The sequence below is a fragment of the Oncorhynchus gorbuscha genome, linkage group LG19 (assembly GCF_021184085.1).
Source record: "Oncorhynchus gorbuscha isolate QuinsamMale2020 ecotype Even-year linkage group LG19, OgorEven_v1.0, whole genome shotgun sequence".
NCBI classification, from domain to species: domain Eukaryota; kingdom Metazoa; phylum Chordata; class Actinopteri; order Salmoniformes; family Salmonidae; genus Oncorhynchus; species Oncorhynchus gorbuscha.
The window spans coordinates 76,255,971-76,278,048 of record NC_060191.1 but is presented as its reverse complement, the minus strand read 5'-3'; the positions used below and the strand labels follow the sequence as shown (position 1 = coordinate 76,278,048).

Here is a 22,078-nt window from a genome sequence, read left to right as displayed (position 1 = left end):
GTACAGTACAGCAGGATGAGGTACGGTAGCAGTACAGCAGGATGAGGTACGGTACAGCAGGATGAGGTACGGTACAGCAGGATGAGGTATAGTACACCAGGATGAGGTACGGTACAGCAGGATGAGGTACAGTACAGCAGGATGAGGTACAGTAGCAGTACAGTAGAATGAGGTACAGTAGGATGAGGTACAGTACAGTAGGATGAGGTACAGTACAGTAGAATGAGGTACAGAGGCAGGTCTAGGGGCAGGTCTATGGAGCTGGTCTAGGGGGTAGATCTATGGGGCAGGTCTAGGGGCAGGTCTATGGAGCTGGTCTATGGGCAGGTCTGTGGAACTGGTCTAATAATAATAATAATAATATATGCCATTTAGCAGACGCTTTTATCCAAAGCGACTTACAGTCATGTGTGCATACATTCTACGTATGGGTGGTCCCGGGGATCGAACCCACTACCCTGGCGTTACAAGCGCCATGCTCTACCAACTGAGCTACACAGGACCACATGGGGTAGATCTATGGAGCAGGTCTATGGAGCTGGTCTATGGGGTAGATCTTTTGAGCAGGTCTAGGAGCAGGTCTATGGAGCAGGTCTATGGGCAGGTCTAGGGGTATATCTATGGAGCAGGTCTATGGAGCAGGTCTATGGGCAGGTCTAGGGGTATATCTATGGAGCAGGTCTATGGAGCAGGTCTATGGAGCAGGTCTAGGGGCAGGTCTAGGGGTATATCTATGGAGCAGGTCTATGGGGCTGGTCTATGGAGTAGGTCTAGGAGCAGGTCTATGGAGCAGGTCTATGGAGTAGGTCTAGGAGCAGGTCTATGGAGCAGGTCTAGAAGCAGGTCTATGGAGCAGGTCTAGGGGTATATCTATGGAGCAGGTCTAGGAGCAGGTCTAGGGGTATATCTATGGAGCAGGTCTAGGAGCAGGTCTAGGGGTATATCTATGGAGCAGGTCTATGGGGCAGGTCTAGGAGCAGGTCTATGGAGCAGGTCTAGGAGCAGGTCTAGGGGTATATCTATGGAGCAGGTCTAGAAGCAGGTCTAGAAGCAGGTCTATGGAGCAGGTCTATGGAGCAGTTCTAGGGGTATATCTATGGAGCAGGTCTATGGAGCAGGTCTATGGGCAGGTCTAGAAGCAGGTCTATGAAGCAGGTCTAGGGGTATATCTATGGAGCAGGTCTAGGGGTATATCTATGGAGCAGGTCTAGGGGTATATATATGGAGCAGGTCTAGGGGCAGGTCTATGGAGCAGGTCTATGGAGCAGGTCTAGGGGTATATCTATGGAGCAGGTCTATGGAGCAGGTCTAGGGGTATATCTTTGGAGCAGGTCTATGGAGCAGGTCTAGGGGTATATCTATGGAGCAGGTCTAGGAGCAGGTCTAGGGGTATATCTATGGAGCAGGTCTATGGGGCAGGTCTAGGAGCAGGTCTATGGAGCAGGTCTAGGGGTATATCTATGGAGCAGGTCTAGAAGCAGGTCTAGAAGCAGGTCTATGGAGCAGGTCTATGGAGCAGTTCTAGGGGTATATCTATGGAGCAGGTCTATGGAGCAGGTCTATGGGCAGGTCTAGAAGCAGGTCTATGAAGCAGGTCTAGGGGTATATCTATGGAGCAGGTCTAGGGGTATATCTATGGAGCAGGTCTAGGGGTATATATATGGAGCAGGTCTAGGGGCAGGTCTATGGAGCAGGTCTATGGAGCAGGTCTAGGGGTATATCTATGGAGCAGGTCTATGGAGCAGGTCTAGGGGTATATCTTTGGAGCAGGTCTATGGAGCAGGTCTAGGGGTATATCTATGGAGCAGGTCTAGGGGTATATCTATGGAGCAGGTCTATGGGGCAGGTCTAGGAGCAGGTCTATGGAGCAGGTCTAGGAGCAGGTCTAGGGGTATATCTATGGAGCAGGTCTAGAAGCAGGTCTAGAAGCAGGTCTATGGAGCAGGTCTATGGAGCAGTTCTAGGGGTATATCTATGGAGCAGGTCTATGGAGCAGGTCTATGGGCAGGTCTAGAAGCAGGTCTATGAAGCAGGTCTAGGGGTATATCTATGGAGCAGGTCTAGGGGTATATCTATGGAGCAGGTCTAGGGGTATATATATGGAGCAGGTCTAGGGGCAGGTCTATGGAGCAGGTCTATGGAGCAGGTCTAGGGGTATATCTATGGAGCAGGTCTATGGAGCAGGTCTAGGGGTATATCTTTGGAGCAGGTCTATGGAGCAGGTCTAGGGGTATATCTATGGAGCAGGTCTAGGGGTATATATATGGAGCAGGTCTAGGGGCAGATCTATGGAGCAGGTCTATGGAGCAGGTCTAGGGGTATATCTATGGAGCAGGTCTATGGAGCAGGTCTAGGGGTATATCTTTGGAGCAGGTCTATGGAGCAGGTCTAGGGGTATATCTATGGAGCAGGTCTAGGGGCAGGTCTATGGAGCAGGTCTAGGGGTATATCTATGGAGCAGGTCTATGGAGCTGGTCTAGGGGCAGGTTTAGGGGCAGGTCTATGGAGCTGGTCTAGGGGGTAGATCTATGGGGCAGGTCTAGGAGCAGGTCTAGGGGCAGGTCTATGGAGCTGGTCTATGGGCAGGTCTGTGGAACTGGTCTAATAATAATAATATATGCCATTTAGCAGACGCTTTTATCCAAAGCGACTTACAGTCATGTGTGCATACATTCTACGTATGGGTGGTCCCGGGGATCGAACCCACTACCCTGGCGTTACAAGCGCCATGCTCTACCAACTGAGCTACACAGGACCACATGGGGTAGATCTATGGAGCAGGTCTATGGAGCTGGTCTATGGGGTAGATCTTTTGAGCAGGTCTAGGAGCAGGTCTATGGAGCAGGTCTATGGGCAGGTCTAGGGGTATATCTATGGAGCAGGTCTATGGAGCAGGTCTATGGGCAGGTCTAGGGGTATATCTATGGAGCAGGTCTATGGAGCAGGTCTATGGGCAGGTCTAGAAGCAGGTCTATGAAGCAGGTCTAGGGGTATATCTATGGAGCAGGTCTAGGGGTATATCTATGGAGCAGGTCTAGGGGTATATATATGGAGCAGGTCTAGGGGCAGGTCTATGGAGCAGGTCTATGGAGCAGGTCTAGGGGTATATCTATGGAGCAGGTCTATGGAGCAGGTCTAGGGGTATATCTTTGGAGCAGGTCTATGGAGCAGGTCTAGGGGTATATCTATGGAGCAGGTCTAGGAGCAGGTCTAGGGGTATATCTATGGAGCAGGTCTATGGGGCAGGTCTAGGAGCAGGTCTATGGAGCAGGTCTAGGAGCAGGTCTAGGGGTATATCTATGGAGCAGGTCTAGAAGCAGGTCTAGAAGCAGGTCTATGGAGCAGGTCTATGGAGCAGTTCTAGGGGTATATCTATGGAGCAGGTCTATGGAGCAGGTCTATGGGCAGGTCTAGAAGCAGGTCTATGAAGCAGGTCTAGGGGTATATCTATGGAGCAGGTCTAGGGGTATATCTATGGAGCAGGTCTAGGGGTATATATATGGAGCAGGTCTAGGGGCAGGTCTATGGAGCAGGTCTATGGAGCAGGTCTAGGGGTATATCTATGGAGCAGGTCTATGGAGCAGGTCTAGGGGTATATCTTTGGAGCAGGTCTATGGAGCAGGTCTAGGGGTATATCTATGGAGCAGGTCTAGGGGTATATCTATGGAGCAGGTCTATGGGGCAGGTCTAGGAGCAGGTCTATGGAGCAGGTCTAGGAGCAGGTCTAGGGGTATATCTATGGAGCAGGTCTAGAAGCAGGTCTAGAAGCAGGTCTATGGAGCAGGTCTATGGAGCAGTTCTAGGGGTATATCTATGGAGCAGGTCTATGGAGCAGGTCTATGGGCAGGTCTAGAAGCAGGTCTATGAAGCAGGTCTAGGGGTATATCTATGGAGCAGGTCTAGGGGTATATCTATGGAGCAGGTCTAGGGGTATATATATGGAGCAGGTCTAGGGGCAGGTCTATGGAGCAGGTCTATGGAGCAGGTCTAGGGGTATATCTATGGAGCAGGTCTATGGAGCAGGTCTAGGGGTATATCTTTGGAGCAGGTCTATGGAGCAGGTCTAGGGGTATATCTATGGAGCAGGTCTAGGGGTATATCTATGGAGCAGGTCTAGGGGTATATATATGGAGCAGGTCTAGGGGCAGGTCTATGGAGCAGGTCTATGGAGCAGGTCTAGGGGTATATCTATGGAGCAGGTCTATGGAGCAGGTCTAGGGGTATATCTTTGGAGCAGGTCTATGGAGCAGGTCTAGGGGTATATCTATGGAGCAGGTCTAGGGGCAGGTCTATGGAGCAGGTCTAGGGGTATATCTATGGAGCAGGTCTATGGAGCTGGTCTAGGGGCAGGTTTAGGGGCAGGTCTATGGAGCTGGTCTAGGGGGTAGATCTATGGGGCAGGTCTAGGAGCAGGTCTAGGGGCAGGTCTATGGAGCTGGTCTATGGGCAGGTCTGTGGAACTGGTCTAATAATAATAATAATAATATATGACATTTAGCAGACGCTTTTATCCAAAGCGACTTACAGTCATGTGTGCATACATTCTACGTATGGGTGGTCCCGGGGATCGAACCCACTACCCTGGCGTTACAAGCGCCATGCTCTACCAACTGAGCTACACAGGACCACATGGGGTAGATCTATGGAGCAGGTCTATGGAGCTGGTCTATGGGGTAGATCTTTTGAGCAGGTCTAGGAGCAGGTCTATGGAGCAGGTCTATGGGCAGGTCTAGGGGTATATCTATGGAGCAGGTCTATGGAGCAGGTCTATGGGCAGGTCTAGGGGTATATCTATGGAGCAGGTCTATGGAGCAGGTCTAGGGGCAGGTCTAGGGGTATATCTATGGAGCAGGTCTATGGGGCTGGTCTATGGAGTAGGTCTAGGAGCAGGTCTATGGAGCAGGTCTATGGGCAGGTCTAGGGGTATATCTATGGAGCAGGTCTATGGAGCAGGTCTATGGGCAGGTCTAGGGGTATATCTATGGAGCAGGTCTATGGAGCAGGTCTAGGGGCAGGTCTAGGGGTATATCTATGGAGCAGGTCTATGGGGCTGGTCTATGGAGTAGGTCTAGGAGCAGGTCTATGGAGCAGGTCTATGGAGTAGGTCTAGGAGCAGGTCTATGGAGCAGGTCTAGGGGTATATCTATGGAGCAGGTCTAGGAGCAGGTCTAGGGGTATATCTATGGAGCAGGTCTAGGAGCAGGTCTAGGGGTATATCTATGGAGCAGGTCTAGGAGCAGGTCTAGGGGTATATCTATGGAGCAGGTCTATGGGGCAGGTCTAGGAGCAGGTCTAGGGGTATATCTATGGAGCAGGTCTAGAAGCAGGTCTATGGAGCAGGTCTATGGAGCAGTTCTAGGGGTATATCTATGGAGCAGGTCTATGGAGCAGGTCTATGGGCAGGTCTAGAAGCAGGTCTATGAAGCAGGTCTAGGGGTATATCTATGGAGCAGGTCTAGGGGTATATCTATGGAGCAGGTCTAGGGGTATATATATGGAGCAGGTCTAGGGGCAGGTCTATGGAGCAGGTCTATGGAGCAGGTCTAGGGGTATATCTATGGAGCAGGTCTATGGAGCAGGTCTAGGGGTATATCTTTGGAGCAGGTCTATGGAGCAGGTCTAGGGGTATATCTATGGAGCAGGTCTAGGGGCAGGTCTATGGAGCAGGTCTAGGGGTATATCTATGGAGCAGGTCTATGGAGCAGGTCTAGGGGTATATCTATGGAGCAGGTCTAGGGGCAGGTCTATGGAGCAGGTCTAGGGGTATATCTATGGAGCAGGTCTATGGAGCAGGTCTAGGGGTATATCTATGGAGCAGGTCTAGGGGTATATCTATGGAGCAGGTCTATGGAGCAGGTCTAGGGGTATATCTATGGGGCAGGTCTAGGAGCAGGTCTATGGAGCAGGTCTAGGGGTATATCTATGGAGCAGGTCTAGGGGTATATCTATGGAACAGGTCTATGGAGCAGGTCTATGGAGCAGGTCTAGAAGCAGGTCTATGGAGCAGGTCTAGGGGCAGGTCTATGGAGCAGGTCTAGGAGCAGGTCTATGGAGCAGGTCTAGGGGTATATCTATGGAGCAGGTCTAGGAGCAGGTCTATGGAGAAGGTCTAGGAGTAGGTCTAGGGGTATATCTATGGAGCAGGTCTATGGAGCAGGTCTAGGGGTATATCTATGGAGCAGGTCTAGGGGTATATCTATGGAGCAGGTCTATGGAGCAGGTCTATGGAGCAGGTCTAGAGGTATATCTATGGAGCAGGTCTAGGAGCAGGTCTAGGGGCAGGTGGACTGTGTATCTCACCTGTGCAGCTTTAAAGTATTAATTAGGTCTGATGATCATAAAAGTGCTTATTTCACCCAAGTCCAAGCTGGATGGCTTTTACAACAAGACGTTTAACCATCATGTTCCCATGGCATTGGGGCTAAAACCTGGAACCGTGCATTATATGTTGTGTCTGCAGGTGTTTGACATCTCTCCTCCGGGAGTGAGGAAATGTATCATCTCTACCAACGTCGCAGAGACATCCGTCACCATCGACGGGGTTCGCTTCGTCGTCGACTCGGGTAAGACAACCCGAAGCGCGACCCCGGAACTCCCGAGTGTGCGCAGCGCTCTTAAGACACTGCATCTCAGTGCAAGAGGCGTCACTACAAGTGCCTGGTTTGAATCTCAGGCTGTATTACATACGGCCCGTGATTGGGAGTCCAATAGGGCGTTGTCCGAGTTTCGCTCCGGGGACCGTCGTTGTGAATAAGTTATTCTTAACAGACTTAGTTTAAATAAAGGTTCGATAACAAAATAACTGCTGCTCAGTGGGACAGAGAGGAGCCTGGGTAATGTCATTGTTGTGTCCGTCTGGGGGGGGACAGACGAAAGCTTCTTTAAAGATCTCAAGCGTGTTGCTCTGTGCCACTTTCAGAAATGGAACACAATGTATTACCTCTGAATGTATCCTCAAGGCAAGGTGAAGGAGATGAGTTTTGACCCAAAGGCTAAGATGCAGCGACTGCAGGAGTTCTGGATCAGTCGAGCCAGTTCTGAGCAGAGGAAAGGCCGGGCCGGGAGGACAGGCCCTGGGGTGTGTTATCGGCTCTATTCTGAGTCCGACTACGAGGCCTTCGCACCTTACCCTGTCCCAGAGATACACAGAGTGGCCCTCGACTCACTCGTACTACAGGTATCCTGACCCCTAACCTTTCACACCTTACCCTGTCCCAGAGATACACAGGGTGGCCCTCGACTCACTCGTACTACAGGTATCCTGACCCCTAACCTTTCACACCTTACCCTGTCCCAGAGATACACAGGGTGGCCCTCGACTCACTCGTACTACAGGTATCCTGACCCCTAACCTTTCACACCTTACCCTGTCCCAGAGATACACAGAGTGGCCCTCGACTCACTCGTACTACAGGTATCCTGACCCCTAACCTTTCACACCTTACCCTGTCCCAGAGATACACAGGGTGGCCCTCGACTCACTCGTACTACAGGTATCCTGACCCCTAACCTTTCACACCTTACCCTGTCCCAGAGATACACAGGGTGGTACTCACTCGTACTACAGGTATCCTGACCCCTAACCTTTCACACCTCACCCTGTCCCAGAGATACACAGGGTGGTACTCACTAGTACTACAGGTCAAATCAAATCAAACTCGAATCAAATTTTATTTGTCACATAAACATGGTTAGCAGATGTTAATGCGAGTGTAGCGAAATGCTTGTGCTTCTAGTACCGACAATGCAGTAATAACCAACAAGTAATCTAACTAACAATTCCAAAACTACTGTCTTATACACAGTGTAAGGGGATAAGGAACATGTACATAAGGATATATGAATGAGTGATGGTACAGGGCAGCATACAGTAGATGGTGTCGAGTACAGTATATACATATGAGATGAGTGTGTAGACAAAGTAAACAAAGTGGCATAGTTAAAGTGGCTAGTGATACATGTATTACATAAGGATGCAGTCGATGATATAGAGTACAGTATATACATATGAGATGAGTATGTAGACAAAGTAAACAAAGTGGCATAGTTAAAGTGGCTAGTGATACATGTATTACATAAGGATGCAGTCGATGATATAGATTACAGTATATACATATTCACGTACTGAACGACTGAAATCCCTCTTCGCTGTTCTGGTTTTCTGTCCCCTATAGTTACTTCTGCATGCCAAAAGACTGTTTCCTGTCCTTACAGATGAAGAGCATGAGTCTGGGAGACCCACGATCCTTTTTGTTCATCGACCCTCCTCCCGCGGCCAGTATCCAGACTGCAGTAACCTACCTCAGGGAACAGGGGGCGCTAGACGCTAGAGGAGATCTCACCTCTATCGGAAGCCTGCTGGCACAACTTCCTGTTGACGTGGTCATAGGTACGTCCCTCTGAAATAAAGAAGTTGTGACATCTGCCATCCTGTACTGTGCCCCCTGAAGATTTCCTGATCACACGACCTGGGCAGACAAACCTCCAGGCCCTAGTTATATTAACCACGAGCCCTAACCCCTAAATCTGTGTTCAAATACATTTATTTAAATACTTACAGTGGGGCAAAAAAGTATTTAGTCAGCCACCAATTGTGCAAGTTCTCCCACTTAAAAAGATGGGAGAGGCCTGTAATTTCCATCATAGGTACACTTCAACTGTGACAGACAAAATGAGGGAAAAAAATCCAGAAAATCACATTGTAGGATTTTTTATGAATTTATTTGCAAATTATGGTGGAAAACTTGGTGGAGCTGGTCCTGACCCTTAACCCCTGACCTCTGTGTGTCAAGGTAAGATGCTGGTGCTGGGGTCAGTGTTTAACTTGGTGGAGCCAGTCCTGACGGTAGCTGCTGCCCTCAGTGTTCAGTCCCCATTTCTCCGCTCGGCCCAACACAACCCCGACTGTGCCACAGCACGCCAGCCCCTGCACTCCAACCAGGGAGACCCCTTCACCCTGCTCAACACCTTCAACGCCTGGGTGCAGGTCAGCCAATCAGGGCACAGAAAACATCTTTAAGAAGCCACTTACCTTACTTACGTCTTGTAATGGAGAATTTAAGATCACTAAATATTCCATTTAGAGTGATTGACATTATGTGTAGCATATTAGTGTAGACACTCCAGTCATCAAACCTTCTCCTCCAGGTGAAGGGGGAGAGAGGAGGTGCCAGCAGGAAGTGGTGCAGGAGGAGAGGGCTGGAGGAACAGAGGCTTTATGAGATGGTCAACCTACGAAGACAGTTCAAGGTGGGTCAGCCACGCCTGACTTCAGTATGTAATAAATCTGTTCCTGTTTCTGTCTTCTCTATGGTGTAACACCCCCCCCCAGCTTCTCTATGGTGTAACCCCCCCATCTTCTCTATGGTGTAACCCCCCCCCCCCCCAGCTTCTCTATGGTGTAACACCCCCCAGCTTCTCTATGGTGTAACCCCCCATCTTCTCTATGGTATAACCCCCCCCCCATCTTCTCTATGGTGTACCCCCCCCCCCCCCCCCCAGCTTCTCTATGGTGTAACACCCCCCCCCCCAGCTTCTCTATGGTGTAACCCCCCATCTTCTCTATGGTATAACCCCCCCCCATCTTCTCTATGGTATAACCTCCCCCCATCTTCTCTATGGTATAACCCCCCCCCATCTTCTATATGGTATAACCCCCTCCCCATCTTCTCTATGGTATAACCCCCCCCCCCCCATCTTCTCTATGGTATAACCCCCCCATCTTCTCTATGGTATAACCCCCCCCATCTTCTCTGGTATAACCCCCTCCCATCTTCTCTATGATGTAACCCCCCTCCCATCTTCTCTATGATGTAACCCCCCCATCTTCTCTGTGGTATAACCCCCCATCTTCTCTATGGTGTAACCCCCCCATCTTCTCTATGGTGTAACCCCCCCCAGCTTCTTTATGGTGTAACCCCCCATCTTCTCCATGGTGTAACCCCCCCCCATCTTCTCTATGGTGTAACCCCCCCCCCCCCATCTTCTCTATGGTGTAACCCCCCCCACCCATCTTCTCTATGGTTTAACCCCCCCATCTTCTCTATGAGTCAGATCAGTTGTCTGATAGATTTCTAGAGACCACTACTTGAAAAATAACCCGTTTCTGCATGGACATTGCCATGGCAATATCACTTAAATATACAGAACACACGTGTGCTTAGTATTGTTTAATTTGGCAACTGTGGTATAAAGCAGACTAAACAGCTGTAACAAACACAACAAGCCTTGCTGTCATTCTGGTTGCAGAGACGATGGCTGTGTCTGTGTAGGAAGTTTGGTTAAGTGATAATGCCCTCGAAGCCGGTGTTTTGGAGGACATATTGGCATGGGTGTTGAGGGCCTGCAAACCATGCCAATATATCGTCCAAAGACCAGCTTCGAGGGCATTATGACTTTTATACAAAGGGTTACCAACAATATCCAAAATAATAAATTACATATTTATTTTATACCAACGGGTTTTCCAACATATTAAAAAATGTTGTTTTGATGAATTTATTAGTATTTTTTCAGCGTTTCACAAGATATAGTCCCGATATAAATCTATGGATGCTCCCTAAGCTGGCTGGTCGTTCATTCTATCGGTTCGGTTGCCGAGACGCAACCCAGTCAGTCTTTTTGTCCTGTATCTATGGACGAAACCCAGTCTTTTTGTTCTGTATCAATGGACACGACCCAGTCATTGTCTTTTTGTTCTGTATCAATGGACACGACCCAGTCGTTCAGTCTTTTTGTTCTGTATCGATGGACTCGACCCAGTCGTTCAGTCTTTTTGTTCTGTATCAATGGACCCGACCCAGTCGTTCAGTCTTTTTGTTCTGTATCAATGGACACGACCCAGTTGTCTGTTATAAATGTTCCATTGCCATAATGGCTGGTAATGTTCTTATCCTTTGCTTACTTGTTGCTTGCTAACTAGCCAACTACGCCGAACTTCCAGTCACGTCAAAAAGTGCAGCCAGAATAAAAGCCAAGTATTTAAATTTTAAACATTTATCTGGACACATCTAAAAACAATGAGCTAATGAGGAGCGATTTAGCTTGGAATAGAAAATGTGCTCTCTCGTCAGGACACTGTTGTTCAGAGGAGCTAGTCAACAACACAGCTAACACATTCACTGTTGTTCATAGGAGCTAGTCAACAACACAGCTAACACAATCACTGTTGTTCAGAGGAGCTAGCCAACAACACAGCTAACACAATCACTGTTGTTCAGAGGAGCTAGCCAACAACACAGCTAACACAATCACTGTTGTTCAGAGGAGCTAGTCAACAACACAGCTAACACAATCACTGTTGTTCATAGGAGCTAGTCAACAACACAGCTAACACAATCACTGTTGTTCAGAGGAGCTAGTCAACAACACAGCTAACACAATCACTGTTGTTCAGAGGAGCTAGCCAACAACACAGCTAACACAATCACTGTTGTTCAGAGGAGCTAGCCAACAACACAGCTAACACAATCACTGTTGTTCAGAGGAGCTAGTCAACAAGACAGCTAACACAATCACTGTTGTTCAGAGGAGCTAGTCAACAAGACAGCTAACACAATCACTGTTGTTCAGAGGAGCTAGCCAACAACACAGCTAACACAATCACTGTTGTTCAGAGGAGCTAGCCAACAACACAGCTAACACAATCACTGTTGTTCATAGGAGCTAGTCAACAAGACAGCTAACACAATCACTGTTGTTCAGAGGAGCTAGTCAACAACACAGCTAACACATTCACTTCAAACTGAAGCTGGAAAGACTAAACTTGCTGCACTTAATAAAAACATTTTTTTTTTTAATCTATTGAGATTTCTTTGTAAATATCCATAAAAATGATGCCAACTGATTAATGATTTCGACTGGCAGAGAAACGCTGCCTGGCTGTTTGTCTCGACCCCCGACCCCTGACCCCAAACACGTTCATTACTATGGGACAGCTGATCAAATTTGAATAATGAAACTATGTTTTCTATAAATATCCGCTGTTAAAAACTAAATGTTATCCTAAAAGAAATGTGAGAAGATGCTTTTAAAAATATATATATATATTTATTTTACCTTTATTTAACTAGGCAAGTCAGTTAAGAACAAATTATTATTTTCAATGACGGCCTAGGAACAGTGGGTTAACTGCCTGTTCAGGAGCAGAACGACAGATTTGTACCTTGTCAGCTCGGGGGTTTGAACTTGCAACCTTCCGGTTACTAGTCCCAACGCTCTAACCACTAGGTTACCCCTGAGATCAAGGTTATAAATTGCTGGGTTAGGGAGAGGGTAAATACGAATTAGTTTTTAACTGACTTGCCGAGTTAAATAAAAGTTTTTTTTGTTTTAAGTAAATAAATAAATGCTTGCCTGGACTGATGAGATGGTGATTGCTTAGATAACTAGGCATTTTAACGTCATAGATTTAGCCAGTGGTAACTTGTGAAAATAACACCGGCTGGAATGCGCTCTTAATAAACCAAAGTATAAACATCAACGAAACATAAGTATTTCTACCGGTACATGTGTGCTTTCAAATTGTTTTCTTTGACAACTACGGTATAAACGTGATTAGGGCGTCCATTCTGTACATTACCTTGTAAAAAATGAACTCCGCGACGCGGCTCCGGCTCGTTTCCACTACGTCGTTTATTATTTCTACGGTAATGTTCACAACACCGGCGTTTATCCCTAACGCGTTCCCCCCGCCTGGTGTGACAACAGGAGCTGTTGCGTAGTCATGGTCTGTTGGAGGTGCTGGAGGAGAGGGCTCCCTCTGGTGGAGAGCGAGGACAGCGCAGGGAGAGGTTGACCGAGAGGAGGAAGCTACATCAGCTGAAGAGAGAACATGACCTGGCAGAGGGCGGTAGGAGGAAGGTCCTGAGACTGGAGGAAGGACAGGATGGGGAGGGGGATTCGGGGTCGGACACAGAGCAGGGCGCCACGGGACGGGACGGGAAAGACAAGGAGCAGACCGGTGGACACGACCTGGACATACAGGTGAGGATGATGTCACTATGGGCGGGAGCCATGGCAACAGACCAGTCGGTTACACTGTCAAATGACCGTAAAACATATCTGTCTTGAACCCTCCCCTTACAGGAAGTGAAGTTCAAGCTTCGCCACAACGTGTCAGAGCTCCAGGAAGCGGCGTCGGCCAGCCAGGACCTGTCGTCAAGGCAACAAGCCCTCCTGAAGCTGCTGCTTTGTCGAGGCCTTTACCCCCAGCTGGCGTTGCCAGACGAACACAATGCCAACCGCAAGGACTCAGAACAGGTGTGTGTGTGTGTGAACAGGAGTGTGTGTAGGTGTGAGCGTGTGTGAACAGGTGTGTGTGAGCGTGTGTGAACAGGTGTGTGTGAGCGTGTGTGAACAGGTGTGTAGGTGTGTGTGTGTAGGTGTGAGCGTGTGTGAACAGGTGTGTGTGAGCGTGTGTGAACAGGTGTGTAGGTGTGTGTGTGTAGGTGTGAGCGTGTGTGAACAGGAGTGTGTGTAGGTGTGAGCGTGTGTGAACAGGTGTGTGTGAGCGTGTGTGAACAGGTGTGTAGGTGTGTGTGTGTAGGTGTGAGCGTGTGTGAACAGGAGTGTGTGTGTGTGTGTAGGTGTGAACAGGAGTGTGTGTAGGTGTGAACAGGAGTGTGTGTGTGTGTGTGTAGGTGTGAACAGTTGTGTGTGTGTGTGTACGGTGATAATGTCCCTGTCTCCTATAGGTGTTCCACACCCGTAACAAGCATGGGGTAGTGATCCACCCCACCAGTGTGTTTGCCAGCGACCCAGAGGTGCTGCACGTCCCTGAGGAGGGGAACAGAGAGGGGCCAGACAAGGGGGAGAGCAGCAAACACCAGCTCCTAGCCTTCGTTACTCTACTTGAGACCAACAAGCCTTATGTATCCAACTGTGTCAGAGTCCCAGCCTTACAGGTCAGTACCGGGTCAGTACCGGGTCAGAGTCCCAGCCTTACAGGTCAGTACCGGGTCAGTACCGGGTCAGAGACCCATCCTTACAGGTCAGTACCGGGTCAGAGTCCCAGCCTTACAGGTCAGTACCGGGTCAGAGTCCCAGCCCTGCCGGGTCAGTACCGGGTCAGAGTCCCAGCCCTGCCGGGTCAGTACCGGGTCAGAGTCCCAGCCCTGCCGGGTCAGTACCGGGTCAGAGTCCCAGCCCTGCCGGGTCAGTACCGGGTCAGAGTCCCAGCCCTGCCGGGTCAGTACCGGGTCAGAGTCCCAGCCCTGCCGGGTCAGTACCGGGTCAGAGTCCCAGCCCTGCCGGGTCAGTACCGGGTCAGAGTCTCAGCTCGATGCCTGACAAAGATCCACCTCAGACTGAAATGTTATCAGTGTCAGAGCTGGTTTCGGAACACAGCTTTTATGGTTCCTGTCTGCACTGTTTCTCTCCTGACTGTCTGTTCGTGTCCCCTTCCAGGCCCTGTTGCTGGTAGCTAACTCCTTGGACAGTAATGCTGACTGTACCAGGCTGGTGGTGGATGGCTGGTTGGAGGTAGGACTGACAGGAGAGGGGGCTCTTAAGGTTCTGTCCACCTCCCTCACTCTCAGGGCCGACTGGGAGCGCCTCCTGCTAGCCCAGCTGGGACAGGGCACTCTGGGGGCCGGAGCGGGGAGCAGGGCCAAGGCTGGGAGGGGAGAGGGGCTGGGGGTACCTGGGCTCTCCCGTAAAGACCTGGAGAAACTCAGTGAAGGACTGGTCCGCTTCCTGCTATACACTGAGGTACAGGAACACCTAACCTTTAACATTGAGGAAGACTACTCTATAATATGGTACCCGGATCCGGGATAATTGTCATAAACTACGCTAAATAGCATAGCCCAACGGTCAAATAATCTTACTAGAAAATATTCATGAAATCACAAGTGAAATATAGCGGAACACAGCTAAGCCTTTTGTTAATCACCCTGTCGTCTCAGATTTTGAAATTATGCTTTACGGCGAAAACAATACAAGCGTTTGTGTAAGTTTATCGATATACTAGCAAAACATTATGTACACCTAGCGTCAGGTAACTTGGTCACGAAAATCAGAAAAGCAATCAAATTAATCGTTTACCTTTGATGAGCTTCGGATGTTTTCACTCACGAGACTCCCAGTTAGACGGCAAATGTTCCTTTTGTTCCATAAAGATATTTTTTATATCCAAATACCTCCGTTAGTTTGGGGCGTTATGCCCAGGAATCCACCGGAAATAGTGGTCACGTCAACGCAGACAAAAATTCCAAATTATATCCATAATATCGACAGAAACATGGCAAACGTTTTTTATAATCAATCCTCAAGGTGTTTTTCAAATATCTATTCGATAATATATCAACCGGGACAGTTGGCTTTTCAGTAGGACCGGGAGGAAAAATGGCTACCTCTCTGTTTAGCGCAAAAACCACACTGAGAGCCAACAACTGACCACTTACGCAATGTGGAAGTTTACGCTCATTCTTCAAAATAAAGGCCTGAAACTACGGCTAAAGGCTGTAGACACCTTAGGGAAGCCACAGAAAAAGGAATCTGGTTGATATCCCTTTCAATGGGCAATAGGGATGCATAGAAAGACAGGGGTTTCAAAATAAGAGTCACTTCCTGATTGGATTTTGCTCAGGATTTCACCTGCCATATCAGTTCTGTTATACTCAAAGACAATATTTTTACAGTTTTGGAAACTTTATAGTGTTTTCTATCCTAAGCTGTCAATTATATGCATATTCTAGCATCTGGTCCTGAGAAATAGGCAGTTTACCTTGGGAATGTTATTTTTCCAAAAATAAAAATAGTGCCCCCTAGTTTCAAGAGGTTATTTTAACTGTGGGTTCTAGTTATAACATAGGACTAGGACTTTGTTTTTCCTACCATGTGATCTGACCAGGAAAAGCTCTCATGTCTAATCATCACGTCCCTCTTTTATTGTCTAGATAACACCATGAGAACACCCCCAACTGAGGTGTATGTTTCCCTGTCTGTCTGTCCTCTCTGTCTGTCTGTCCGTCCTCTCCAGGTGAGCTACAGTCTACGTCGTTTGACAGGCCTGCAGGTACAGAACCTCTACGTAGGTCCCCAGGCCCAGTCCGAGTTCTCTGAGCCCCATGCCCCAAACCCCCTTTTCCCTGGGGTGGAGGCGCAACCTGACACCATAAAGGGAGGCCTCCAAGTCACCAAATACTTCACCTACAACTGCCTCACTGTGAGTAGATGTTATCATATTACCAACTACAGTTGGATAACTGACTCCACACTCCACAAGCAACCATAGACCAGTTCTAGCTTTGATTTAACCAATCAGATGAGTCAACAACACGAGCTGACGCAGACCAAAACATATCAGAACAGTTCTGAATATCGGAGAGTAAACTTTAGGAAAAGACAGTTTGTCAACACTATATATGCTCCCAACTATTTACTGGGTCAACCTGGGGTCCACCGTGGGTCAACCTGGGGTCCACCGTGGGTCAACCTGGGGTCCACCGTGGGTCAACCTGGGGTCCACCGTGGGTCAACCGAGGGTCAACCTGGGGTCCACCGAGGGTCAACCTGGGATCCACCGTGCAAAAGCAGCAGCTACTCTTCCTGGGGTTTATTATGGATCCCCATTAGTTCCTGCCAAGGCAGCAGCTACTCTTCCTGGGGTTTATTATGGATCCCCATTAGTTCCTGCCAAGGCAGCAGCTACTCTTCCTGGGGTTTATTATGGATCCCCATTAGTTCCTGCCAAGGCAGCAGCTACTCTTCCTGGGGTTTATTATGGATCCCCATTAGTTCCTGCCAAGGCAGCAGCTACTCTTCCTGGGGTTTATTATGGATCCCCATTAGTTCCTGCCAAGGCAGCAGCTACTCTTCCTGGGGTTTATTATGGATCCCCATTAGTTCCTGCCAAGGTAGCAGCTACTCTTCCTGGGGTTTATTATGGATCCCCGTTAGTTCCTGCCAAGGCAGCAGCTACTCTTCTTGGGGTTTATTATGGATCCCCGTTAGTTCCTGCGAAGGCAGCAGCTACTCTTCTTGGGGTTTATCACAAAACATGAAACATAATACAGAACATCAATAGACAAGAACAGCTCAAAGACAGAACTACGTAGATTTATTAAAAAGGCACACACATCCTTCATATCAATACGGACACACACTATCCAATAGGGGAGAGGCGCTGTGCCGCGAGGAAGTAGATTATCACGTTGTCTGAATGTTTGTCAAAGTTAGCTGGTAAATTTAGTGATCTGGTGATTCACTCCTAAGGACCTGTAGTGTCTGTATTATAAGTAATGTGTCTGTATTATAATGTGTCTGTTCCCCAGGACTCTAAGGACCTCTACAGTGAGTGTCTGTACTATAATGTGTCTGTTCCCCAGGACTCTAAGGACCTCTACAGTGAGTGTCTGTACTATAATGTGTCTGTTCCCCAGGACTCTAAGGACCTCTACAGTGAGTGTCTGTACTATAATGTGTCTGTTCCCCAGGACTCTAAGGACCTCTACAGTGTGTGTCTGTACTATAATGTGTCTGTTCCCCAGGACTCTAAGGACCTCTACAGTGAGTGTCTGTACTATAATGTGTCTGTTCCCCAGGACTCTAAGGACCTCTACAGTGAGTGTCTGTACTATAATGTGTCTGTTCCCCAGGACTCTAAGGACCTCTACAGTGAGTGTCTGTACTATAATGTGTCTGTTCCCCAGGACTCTAAGGACCTCTACAGTGAGTGTCTACGTACGTTCTGGTCCTGTCCCCACTGTGACCTGTACAGTCCTGTCACACCGCTGGAGAGGATGAGCCACGAGGCCACCTGCAGGCCGCCTGGGGAACAGCAGGACAACCAGGACAAAGGTGAGGCTCAAATGGCACCCTATTCCCTATATAGTGCACTACTTTTGACTAGAGCCCTATGGAACCCTATTCCCTATATAGTGCACTACTTTAGACCAGAGCCCTATAGCACCCTATTCCCGATATAGTGCACTACTTTAGACCAGAGCCCTATTCTCTATATAGTGCACTACTTTAGACCAGAACCCTATTCCCTATATAGTGCACTACTTTAGACCAGGGCCCTATAGAACCCTATTCCCTATATAGTGCACTACGTTAGACCAGAGCCCTATTCCCTATATAGTGCACAACTTTAGACCAGAGCCCTATTCCCTATATAGTGCACTACTTTAGACCAGAGCCCTATGGCAGAGGGTTAATTGTAGTGTACTATATAGGGGAAAGGGTACTATTTTGGGATGCAGAATACAGTGCATTCATAAAGTATTCAGACCCCTTCCCTTTTCCCACATTTTGTTACGTTACAGCCTTATTCTAAAATGGATTAAATCGTTGTTTTCCCTCATCAATCTACACACAATCACCCATAATGACATCACAATCACAAATAATGACATCACAATCACCCATAATGACATCACAATCACCCACAATGACATCACAATCACCCACAATGACAAAGCGTAAACGGTTTTAGAATTTATTTAAATAAGTATTCAGATTGTTTGCTATGAGACTTCCTTGATGTTTCTACAACTTGATTGGAGTCCACCTGTGGTGGTAAATTCAATTGATTGGACATGATTTGGAAAAGGCTGTCTATATGTCCCACAGTTGACAGTGCATGTCAGAGCAAAAACCAAGTCGCGAGGTTGAAGGAATTGCCCATAGAGCTCCGAGACAGGATTGAAACGAGGTACAGATCTGGGGAAGGGTACCAAAAAATGTCTGCTGCATTGAACAACACAGTGGCCTCCATCATTCTGAAATGGAAGAAGTTTGGAACCACCAAGACTCTTCCTAGAGGTGGCCCCATGGCCAAACTGAGCAATCGGGGGAGAAGGGCCTTGGTCAGGGAGGGGACCAAGAACCTGATGGTCACTCTGACAGAGTTCCAGAGTTCCTCTGTGGAGTTCGGAGAACCTTCCAGGAGAACAACCATCTCTGCAGCACTCCACCAATCAGGCCTTTATGGTAGAGTGGCCAGACAGAAGCCACTCCTCAGCAAAAGGCACGACAGCCCACTTGGTGTTTGCCCAAAGGCACCTAAAGGACTCTCAGACCATGAGAAACAAGATTCTCTGGTCTGATGAAACCAAGATTGAATTCTTTGGCCTGAATGCCAAGCGTCACGTCTGGAGGATACCTGGCACCGTCCCTACGGTGAAGCATGGTGGTGGCAGCATCATGCTGTGGGGATGTTTTTCAGTGATAGGGACTGGGAGACTAGTCAGGATCGAGGGAAAGATGAACGGAGCAAAGTACAGAGAGATCCTTGATGGAATCCTGCACCAGGGCGCTCAGGACCTCAGACTGGGGCGAAGGTTCACCTTCCAACAGGACAATGACCCTAAGAACACAGCCAAGACAATGCAGGAGTGGCTTGGGGACAAGTCTCAGAATGGACTTGAATCCGATCAAACATCTCTGGAGATACCTGAAAATAGCTGTGCAGACGCTCCCCATCCAACCTGACAGAGCTTGAGAGGATCAGCAGAGAAGAATGGGAGAAACTCCCCAAATACAGGTGAGCCAAGCTTGTAGTGTCATACCCAAGAAGACTCCAAGTTGTCATCACTGCCAAAGGTACTTCAACAAAGTACTGAGTAAAGGGTTTGAATATATATGTAAATCTCAGTTTTTTTTATTTGTAATAAATTTGCAAAACTTTATAAAATACCGTTTTTGCTTTGTCATTATGGGGTATTGTGATGTCCTTATGAGGTATTGTGATGTCCTTATGAGGTATTGTGATGTCCTTATGAGGTATTGTGATGTCCTTATGAGGTGTTGTGATGTCCTTATGAGGTGTTGTGATGTCCTTATGAGGTGTTGTGATGTCCTTATGAGGTGTTGTGATGTCCTTATGAGGTGTTGTGATGTCATTATGGGGTATTGTGATGTCATTATGGGGTATTGTGATGTCCTTATGGGGTGTTGTGATGTCATTATGGGGTGTTGTGATGTCATTATGGGGCGTTGTGATGTCATTATGGGGTATTGTGATGTCATTATGGGGTGTTGTGATGTCCTTATGAGGTGTTGTGATGTCATTATGGGGCGTTGTGATGTCATTATGGGGTATTGTGATGTCATTAGGGGTTACTGTGATGTCATTATGGGGTATTGTGATGTCATTATGGGGTATTGTGATGTCATTAGGGGTTACTGTGATGTCATTATGGGTTATTGTGATGTCATTATGGGGTATTGTGATGTCATTATGGGGTATTGTGATGTCATTATGGGTTATTGTGATGTCATTATGGGGTATTGTGATGTCATTATGGGGTATTGTGTGTAGATTGATAAGGGGGAAAAAACAACTTAATCCATTTTAGAATAAGGCTGTAACGTAACAAAATGTGGATAAAGGGGTCAAATACTTTCTGAATGCACTGTATATATGTAATATGATCTCTAGGAATGAAGCTAACTGACAGATGCTGTTGTCTGTTTCAGAGGGTGATGATGTGAAGGCAGCCTCCTCTTCCTTCTCTGTTTCCAGTCTGGCCAGAGTCTACCACTGTGATGTCTGTGACAAGGACCTGACGCTCACTTCTACAGAGATCCTCAAACACAAGAGACAGCACATGCACTCTGGACGGACGTTGAAACAGAGATCCTCAAACACCAAGAGACAGCACGTGCACTCTGGACGTTGAAACAGAGATCCTTAAACACCAAGAGACAGCACATGCACTCTGGACGTTGAAACAGAGATCCTTAAACACCAAGAGACAGCACATGCACTCTGGACGTTGAAACAGAGATCCTTAAACACCAAGAGACAGCACATGCACTCTGGACGTTGAAACAGAGATCCTCAAACACCAAGAGACAGCACGTGCACTCTGGACGTTGAAACAGAGATCCTCAAACACCAAGAGACAGCACGTGCACTCTGGACGTTGAAACAGAGATCCTTAAACACCAAGAGACAGCACATGCACTCTGGACGTTGAAACAGAGATCCTTAAACACCAAGAGACAGCACGTGCACTCTGGACGTTGAAACAGAGATCCTTAAACACCAAGAGACAGCACGTGCACTCTGGACGTTGAAACAGAGATCCTTAAACACCAAGAGACAGCACGTGCACTCTGGACGTTGAAACAGAGATCCTTAAACACCAAGAGACAGCACGTGCACTCTGGACGTTGAAACAGAGATCCTTAAACACCAAGAAGACAGCACATGCACGTTGAGAGACACTAAAGTTTCCTGCCTAAATCACCTGATCAGGACACAGTAATGGCCTTCAATTAACTGCTATGGAGAAATCAACAACCTGAAGGGTTTCAGTGAATACTGTTTTCTAATAAAATCAAGAGTCACGCCTCTTTCTTCTTCCGGTCATGTGATTTTTGTTGGGTTTCATCTCGACTTCTTCATTGGTTGAAGCTCTTGTCAGCTCCCCTCAACTCCATGGTAACAGACTGAATGACATGCAGGTGTCATAGAGGGAGGAAGCGTTTGTTTAAAATATAGAGGCGTGTTTAATAGTGATACAAACCCACGATATGGAACACCTCAAAGCAGCACATTGGCACAAAGTCAGACAGCACGGAAGATTAAAACCTGTCTCCAAAAACATAAATTAACCAATCAGAATAAATATCTCATTAAATAAATAAACAGGTCATATTTCAGTAATTACTTTGAAACAAATAAATACATATTAAAATCCACATAGGCAGAAATAAATTAATTGACCCCCCCCAAAAAATAAAAAATAAATAAATAAATGAAAATAGTACTTAAATACAGAGTTACTACGAAATCAGGTTATTGATTAATCAAATCAAAAGGCACATTTATTAAGATGTAAGAATGGGGCCTTGGGTTGGGATACCATGTAGCCTGTCTCTCTCAGTAGTGTGTTGGGATACCATGTAGCCTGTCTCTCTCAGTAGTGTGTTGGGATACCATGTAGCCTGTCTCTCTCAGTAGTGTGTTGAGATACCATGTAGCCTGTCTCTCTCAGTAGTGTGTTGGGATACCATGTAGCCTGTCTCTCTCAGTACTGGGTTGGGATACCATGTAGCCTGTCTCTCTCAGTAGTGTGTTGGGATACCATGTAGCCTGTCTCTCTCAGTAGTGTGTTGAGAT

The 22,078-nt window shown here is 47.6% G+C and overlaps 1 protein-coding gene and 1 long non-coding RNA gene across 3 annotated transcripts in view; both read left to right on the top strand.

Annotated features, from left to right (window-relative positions):
* The window catches only part of dhx34 (DEAH (Asp-Glu-Ala-His) box polypeptide 34), a 28,874-nt gene extending 7,565 nt beyond the window's left edge, over nucleotides 1-21,309 (top strand). The window contains exons 5-16 of the mRNA XM_046314017.1: nucleotides 6,461-6,563; nucleotides 6,960-7,177; nucleotides 8,215-8,389; nucleotides 8,793-8,986; nucleotides 9,148-9,249; nucleotides 12,709-12,984; nucleotides 13,087-13,260; nucleotides 13,695-13,904; nucleotides 14,407-14,709; nucleotides 15,983-16,168; nucleotides 17,655-17,802; nucleotides 20,428-21,309. Of these exons, the coding sequence (XP_046169973.1) occupies nucleotides 6,461-6,563; nucleotides 6,960-7,177; nucleotides 8,215-8,389; nucleotides 8,793-8,986; nucleotides 9,148-9,249; nucleotides 12,709-12,984; nucleotides 13,087-13,260; nucleotides 13,695-13,904; nucleotides 14,407-14,709; nucleotides 15,983-16,168; nucleotides 17,655-17,802; nucleotides 20,428-20,630 (2,292 nt within the window). The 3' untranslated portion in view covers nucleotides 20,631-21,309. The remainder of the gene's footprint in view (nucleotides 1-6,460; nucleotides 6,564-6,959; nucleotides 7,178-8,214; nucleotides 8,390-8,792; nucleotides 8,987-9,147; nucleotides 9,250-12,708; nucleotides 12,985-13,086; nucleotides 13,261-13,694; nucleotides 13,905-14,406; nucleotides 14,710-15,982; nucleotides 16,169-17,654; nucleotides 17,803-20,427) is intronic.
* On the top strand, nucleotides 81-5,550 carry LOC124005087. Of its 2 annotated transcripts, XR_006833567.1 has the most exons (8): nucleotides 81-629; nucleotides 931-1,344; nucleotides 1,620-1,669; nucleotides 1,834-2,222; nucleotides 3,008-3,057; nucleotides 3,234-3,483; nucleotides 3,760-4,061; nucleotides 5,454-5,550. It is a non-coding gene; the product is annotated as an uncharacterized LOC124005087 (long non-coding RNA). The 2 variants fall into 2 exon arrangements; XR_006833566.1 differs by lacking the exon at nucleotides 5,454-5,550 and having other exon boundaries at nucleotides 83-629; nucleotides 3,234-3,622; nucleotides 3,898-3,994.
* Nucleotides 21,310-22,078: the final 769 nt, after the last annotated feature.